General features: G+C 47.5%; 1 protein-coding gene across 15 annotated transcripts in view; it reads right to left on the bottom strand.

Annotated features, from left to right (window-relative positions):
* Positions 1-7,500, bottom strand: part of nfixb (nuclear factor I/Xb) — a 148,872-nt gene that overhangs the window by 30,163 nt on the left and 111,209 nt on the right. For 8 of the 15 annotated variants that reach the window (XM_076032397.1, XM_076032392.1, XM_076032394.1 and 5 more), the window contains 5 exons: positions 5,403-5,468; positions 3,364-3,438; positions 2,108-2,228; positions 881-916; positions 33-163 (listed from right to left, as the gene is read on the bottom strand). In XM_076032397.1, coding sequence (XP_075888512.1) covers positions 33-163; positions 881-916; positions 2,108-2,228; positions 3,364-3,438; positions 5,403-5,468 — 429 coding nt within the window. The remainder of the gene's footprint in view (positions 1-32; positions 164-880; positions 917-2,107; positions 2,229-3,363; positions 3,439-5,402; positions 5,469-7,500) is intronic. The other 7 variants (XM_076032399.1, XM_076032403.1, XM_076032393.1 and 4 more) reach the window with 1 other exon arrangement.

The following is a 7,500-nucleotide window of genomic DNA, read 5'->3' as shown; positions in this document are numbered from 1 at the left end:
TGGACGTGACGGCGACAATACAGCGGCACTACCTGCATCCACGTCATTGGGCCAGCCGCTGGACTGAGAGCTGCTGCCGGCCGCTGGGGAGCGGCCTGAGTAGAAGACATCATCCACCGGGCTCTCCATCTCACTGTCATCAATGGACTTGCGCTTGTTGGAGCTGGAAGGAATTATGGAAAAAAACAAAACAAAACAACAACAACAAAAACAAAAAACAGAGAAGGGTCACTTAAAAGACAGCTATTCCAAACGGCTTTTAACGTTTAGTTACTGTTTTAATGTGATTCACTTTTTAACTTATTTGTTTTGAACTAAAACTGATTTTAACCTCCTTGTTTGCGCTTATTTTACTCTAATCTGCACCTGGCGTTTGTTTGTATATTTCAAAGTTGACCTTAACCTTTCTTAGGATGGCTGAGGAAGAAGGGATTTAGACAAATTATTGAATCATTTCCTCTTTATTGAACTCTCAGGTCGGCTATCGGCTGTGCGAGTATCTGATGATTCTTTTTGAGAGAAATTTGTGTGGGACCAGGAAGTGACTGCTTCCCCTGGTGTCCAGATCTAACATGATGCAGAATTTATTTAGGAATTCTGATGTATCTGATGTGCAACAAACCTCACAGCCTCCAGACTGGAAGGTGTGCCAGGAGGAACGACGCTGAGACACATGCATGCATGTGCTAGCTTATACACTTTTAGACTCGCACATCTGGGTCAAATCAAAAAAAAGAAGAAGAAGAAAAAAAAAAGAGTCTGCCGTGCACATATGGAGTTTCCCCCGCTGATCCTAAATGCTTCGGTGTACATGCCGGAGCACGCACTGCACGGACGTGACAGCGCGTGCATGCGTGCGTTCTGTAATGAGTGTAACTACCTCCGTGGGAGACTTGCATAAAGCTCCATTTCAGTCCTGCAGCGGGAGGAGGCGAACACAGAGGGGGGGTTGGCGGTAGGGGAGAGGGGGAGTCGACGTGGACGATAGGGCACGAGCAGACGGAGAGCAGGGAAAGGAGGGGAGGGCAGGGGGTTGAATGAGCGGGATTAGCAGCAACCCGGGACAGGGGGGGGGGGGGGGGCAAGAGGAGCAGAGTCACAAAGCAGAGCAGAAAGAGTTTTAGTAGTGGTGGTGGTTGTAGTTGTAGTGGGAGTGGTGGTGGTGATTGTGGTGGTAGTAGTGGATGGTGATGGTGGTGGTAGTAGTGGTTCGTGGTGGTGGTGGGTGGTAATGGTGTTAGTTGTGGTGGTGGTAGTAGTAATGGTGATGGTGGTTGTGGTGGTGTTGGAGGTGGTGATGGTAATGGTGGTGTTAGTGATAGTTTGGTAATGGTGGTGGTGGTAGCGGTGATGGTGGAGGTGGTGGTAGTGGTAGTAATGGTAGTAATGGTGGTGGTAGTGATAGTGTGGTAATGGTGGTGGTGGTGGTGTTGGCAGTAGTAATGGTGATAGTGGTAGTGGTAGTAATGGTGGTGGTGGTGGTGTTGGTGATAGTGCGGTAATGGTGGTGGTGGTGGTGGTGTTGGCAGTAGTAATGGTGATAGTGGTAGTGGTAGTAATGGTGGTGGTGGTGGTGTTGGTGATAGTGCGGTAATGGTGGTGGTGGTGGTGTTGGCAGTAGTAATGGTGATAGTGGTAGTGGTAGTAATGGTGGTGGTGGTGGTGTTGGTGATAGTGCGGTAATGGTGGTGGTGGTGGTGGTGTTGGCAGTAGTAATGGTGATAGTGGTAGTGGTAGTAATGGTGGTGGTGTTGGTGATAGTGCGGTAATGGTGGTGGTGTTGGCAGTAGTAATGGTGATAGTGGTAGTGGTAGTAATGGTGGTGGTGGTGGTGTTGGCAGTAGTAATGGTGATAGTGGTAGTGGTAGTAATGGTGGCGGTGGTGGTGTTGGTGATAGTGTGGTAATGGTGGTGGTGTTGGCAGTGGTAGTGGTGGTGGTGGTTTAGGCAGTGGTAATGGTGGTAGTGGTGATGGTGGTAGTTGTGGTGTTGGTGATGAAAAGTGAGGAGCAGTGCAGAACAGGAGAAGTCAATTTTTGAGCATTTGGGAGTTGTTTTTGTTTAGTTTTTGCGTGATGCTGGGCGGCAGTGCCCACCCCAGTCGTACCTGGTGGAGGGGGTGGAGGTAATGGAACGCCGTCCCAGGGTCACCTGGTTGATGTTGTAGTAGCCGGGGCTGTCCAGATCAGCCAGGGAGAAGTTGGGTCCGGTCGCCGTGGCAACGGGAGCTGAAAGGCAGGACGTCACAGAGGAGAACGTTGTTGGAGGGGGAAAAGAACAGACAAAAATTGAGTGATTGCAGCCCGTATTTTGGACGGACATCATAACTAGGGTTAGGGTAACATAATGAGGCCCCATCAACTTTTTTTGAGCCACATTCCATTTTTTAAATTGAAAAAAATCCCATGGCACACTACCAACCAAAAATATGAAAAAATTACACTTTTTAGCCTAATAATGTCAATATGGTCTCTTAATTTATTTACACGCTCAGTGTGAAACCTGGGAAACCTGTGTAGTTACACACAAAGCTGATATATTTGGAGGAATAGGCTCACGTTCCATTAAAAGCACTCCACAATGAACGTTATTATTATTTTTGAGACCAATTAGGTGAAATTGATTTTTTTTTTTTTATGGCACACCTGACATTATCTTACGGTACACTAGTGTGCCGTGGCGCAGCGGTTGAAAAAGAAGCATCACTTTCCATCATGCCTCTGGGACACGCGTGATGCATCGGCCAATCAGAACGAGCCGAAGTACACACAACGGCACATACAACACTGAGGCGTCACAGTGGGGACAAACTGACTCTTTTTTTTTTTTTTAAACGTAAAAAGTCCACGACATAAAAAGATAAAATAGAAAGGTTTATTATTGCAGTCCTTTTGTAAAACGTTTTACAGGCCTATATTTTTGTATTGCGGTCTATGGGAAAAATGCTTTCTGGGCAACGTTTGGGGTTTTTGGTTGCAGTACCTAAAGTGCCCACTGGGAGAGAAACATCCAGTAGAGTACCCAGTTCTAATCATGCAATCATTGACCTGACAGGAGGGGTTTTCTGCAGCTCCAGTCAGGGGCAGTTATTTGTTCCCAAATCCATAATCGTCCCTCGTTAGGGGGGAAATTTGCAGCCTTTTTTTTTTTTGACGTTCTTGTCATTTCGTCTCGACAAAAGTCCGACTTCCCAGGAGCCAATTTGCGGCACGCCCCGTGCACATGGAACACTCCCAGAAATAAAAACGGAGGGCCGGGGAAAGTGTTTTTTTTTTTTTTTTTTTTTTTAGTTTAGTCTTCGGCAATTTTCTAAATGGGCGTCATGACGGCGTTGACCGCAGCTCGGCTGTTGCTGTTACTCACTCTGCGACACGCGGACCAGCTCGGCGACGTTCCACACCCCTGAAGTCACGAAGCAGTCCTGGAAACTCAAGTGGCCTGGGTGAAGAGAGGGAGACGGAGAAGAGCGTGCATGTTAACAGCATGTAGACCACTCAAGACAGTGTACTTTACATATCAAATATTACATTTAGAAAAATGTAATGTAATGTAACTAATTACATTATATTGTTTATTATGTTTATTAAGTGTATTATACTGCACTATTGCACTATTTCTACTACTATATAGCATAGTATATCGTATGGTATACTATATATATATTATTATTATATACTAAATGGTATAGTGTCATACTTTGCATTCCATTGGTTGCCACTCATTATATAATATTATATTATATCAGACCATTTTATGTACTTGCCACTTTATAAAATCTTTAATTTGTACTTTTGTAAAACACATTTAACTTGCTTCTTTTAAAAACTTTCTTTCTTTTTTTTTTACACTTTCTTTATTCTTCGTAACGCACAATCATGTCGGCTTCTGCCACACCAACATTTCACTGCCGTGCAACGTTGACGTGTGACAAATGAAAAGCTTTGAATCTTTGAATCAACTCATTTCACATTGAAGCTTTTGAACGTTCATTTGTTCACCTCTGTCACGACCACAGTGGGCTTTGCGCCGGTAATTGCTCGGGTCTGCCGAGACAAAGACTTCACAAGGGCAAATTTTTTTTTTCAAAAGGACAAGAAACGCGAGTGCTTCGACATTCTGAGCGGGCCTGGTTTTCTGAAACCCCCTTTTCTGGTGACTAAACCCCCCAAAAATGAATTGAAACAAACAAAAAGAAAATCCTGAAATGTGAAAAAAAGAAAAAAAAAAGAAAAACAAGTCACCTGGTGACAGAACTTCGTTCCTGCACTGTCAACCACCTTTGTTTCGACTTGTGAATCTCACTGGCATTTCAAAAGGTAACAAAAACAAAGCAACCATCTGATTCATTGTGCCTTTACACGGAATTCTTATGAATCTTTCTGTATTGTTGAAACACTCGCGAATCCTCATAATTACTGATGTGTGTTATGGACAAATGTTTAAAAACAAAACAAAAAACAAAACACAAATCCAGTGGGATCATCATTTAGAACTTTACAGTTTAGCTTCCATTTCCTGGTTTCCTGACACTATCATTGGCCTGAAGCTCCATATTTCTCCTCATTTTCACCACTAAGGTGGTTTATGCCGATCATTATTCCGAATGGCGTCCATGTACACACCCATTCGGATCCTGTCTCGGACTATCTCCACTGCGCGCGTGTGCTACGTCTGCGTCGCGCATTGCCGATCAAGTACAGCTTCTTCTTCTACTGCCATTTCCGGAAAATTAGGCAACTCCGCGCACGCCCAAATGATTCGTTCCGATCAGACGTTTGGTGCATGTGTACGGATCATTTTATTTAGTGTCCATGTAAACGGTGGATTCGGAATGTCCGATCAACCAGGGTTTAGATCGGATTGGAGAAATGTGCGCATGTCAACACAGCTAATGTCATGCGAAAAGTCCCTTTTCAACTGGCTGAGCGTTGAGCTAGCCGCCTCCCAGAGACCGTTTGGGCCTGTGTGTGTGTGTGTGTGTGTGTGTGTGTGTGTGTGTCACTGTCAGCTTCAGTTGCTGACTTAAGAACCCTTCCTCCTCCTCCTCCTCCCTCCTACTTTTCACCCCTTTACCTCTCAATTTTCTCTCCTCCTCCGACCCCCCCCCCACTTCACTTCACTCACCCTGCCCCACCTCCCCGCCTCCTCCGTCCATGTCCCAGGTTAACCACAGCGGGGGAAACGGCGCATGAGGTCAGCGCTGCGCTCGGCGGCCAGCATGTGTTTCCCATCTTCCAATAACGTCAGCGTGATTTATGAGCGGCTCGGCCGCAAAACCCAGCGCTGTGCCATCGGCCCGCTCTCTCTCTCGCTCTCTCTCTCTCTTTACCATAATAAACTCACGCCAGCGAGTAAGGGCGTGTGTGTGTGTGTGTCACTTTTACGCGGCGGCCGACGCTCACCGTTGGGCGGCGGCTTGACGTCCGTGTCTCCTTGCTGGTTCGAGTTGTCTGATTGTCCTGATTGTTCTGAAAAAGAAAATAAGAGGGGGTTGGGGGAGAGAGAGAAGGTGAGCTCAGGTGGACACAGAGGCGGGACGGCGCCCCCTACAGCCCATCTGACTGAAGAGGCCGAGATCGCGCGAGCGACTGCGGTTGTGGAAATCACCGAGCGGCTCGTCAGAGGAGAGTCCGGCGGCGAGCTGAAGCTTCACCCCAAGACCTTTTTCTCGACGTGAAGCAGGAAATGATGTAAGCGGGTTCGCGGCGCGAGGAAACGTCAGGAGTTGGCTCGCCGCTTTGATTCCTCGGCGGACGTTTCGGGCCCCGACGCGTGTCGCTCCCCCCAGCTGCCGCCCGCTCAAAAACACCGACTTCAACACGAACGCAGTTCAGTTTTTTCATTCATCGCCCTTCGCAGGAGTGTGGGCTCGGGACCAGAATTGCGCTATTACGCACAACAGTGCAATAAATACAGCATGGACCGTTTCCTTGGTGCTGGCTGAAAGGTCGGAGGTCACTTTAGTTTCTTAGTTCGGTTCGGTTCGGTTCTTTTTTTTTTAATTTTATCTTAAACATGAACATTTCATCTTCTGCATTTACCCGATTTCACCTAAAACTGAAACACTATCGGCGTTTTCCTTCTCTTTGCACTACTTCCTGTAATTACCCAAATTTCCCCAATGTTGGATTAATAAAGGCTTCTACTCTGTTATTTTCTATTGTGCAAAATATATTGATTGGAACAAATCAATGAAATGAGTTTTACACTTCCAGCACTGACACCGTTTAGGAAAGAAAAACCTGAAGGCCGAAGGCCCCTCGACCTCAGAGCCCATTGCTGTGGGTGGGTGGGGGTGGGGGTTGACTCAGCCCCCCCCAAAAAACAAAATCGTCATCCTAATCCTGCGCGGCGGGAACGGACGACGTGCCAGCCGAAAGCCGAGCGCCATTCACCTCGACCAGGCGGGCGGCGCCAAGAAAACGACACCGTGATCATACTAATAAAAAAGAAAGAAAGAAAGAAAGAAAGACAGAAAGAAAGAAAGAAAGAAAGCGTAAGCGGCCAAACTTCGCCTGGAGCCGAAAAAGTGAAAACGACGCCCAGAACAATCAGGAGGGAGCTTTTTTCTTTTCTTTTTTTTCTCTTTTTCCCGCGACGACACCCACTTCAAGTTGGGGCGAGAGTGGGAGAGAGAGAGAGAGAGAGAGAGAGAGAGAGGACGGAGCGAGTGTGAATGGAGGAGAGTGAAGACGCCACTCTCTCTCTCTCTCTCTCTCTCTCTCTCTCTCTCTCTCTCTCTCTCTCTTCCCGCTTCTGTTTCTCTCTCTCTGGTGCCGCCGCTCGTCGCTCGGCCGAATCCTGGCAGCCATCTTAGCGCTTGGCAGCCATCTTAGCTTTGGCGGTACCCGTGCATTCCTGGTAGCTGACGGCACGCACACACACACACACACACACACTTGTGAAGAGCACTCCCCCACTCGCACACACAAATAGCGTAATAAGATAGAAAAGAACCTACAGAGGCTCAAAGCAGCAGTGCGACGCTAGCGAGGAAATGTTTTTTTTCTTTTTTTTGGGGCTCTGCCAGTGTTCGGGACTGGAAAACAAAAACGAAAAAGGCGAGTGAAGGTGATGGGGTAAGATGAGGACCTTCACTCCTCTGCAACCATCGACTGGCACTCCTGAACTACGAGCTATGAGCTACGAACCATGAGCTCCGAGCTACGAGTCACGAGCCACGAGCTACAAGCTAGGAGCTATGAGTCACGGGGCCACGAGCTACGACCCACAAGCCGCAAACTACAAACTACAAGCTACAAGCTACGACCCACAAGCCGCAAACTACAAACTACAAGCTACACGCTACGAGCTACGAGCTATGAGATACAAGCTACGGGACACAAGATATAAGCTACGAGCCGCGAGCTACGAGCCACAAGATACAAGCTGCAAGTTATGAGCCACGAGCCACAAACTGAGAGCCACGAAGCTACGAGCTACGAGTGACCTCTCGAACCCGCACGTCTCTGGAAAACGACCCTTCCTTTGTGCGGGCGA

Source organism: Nelusetta ayraudi, unplaced genomic scaffold, assembly GCF_046127955.1.
Source record: "Nelusetta ayraudi isolate G7.1 ecotype Tasmania unplaced genomic scaffold, CSIRO-AGI_Nayr_v1 ptg000034l, whole genome shotgun sequence".
NCBI classification, from domain to species: domain Eukaryota; kingdom Metazoa; phylum Chordata; class Actinopteri; order Tetraodontiformes; family Monacanthidae; genus Nelusetta; species Nelusetta ayraudi.
Note: the sequence above shows the minus strand (reverse complement) of the source record. Positions and strands in the feature narration are given on the sequence as shown.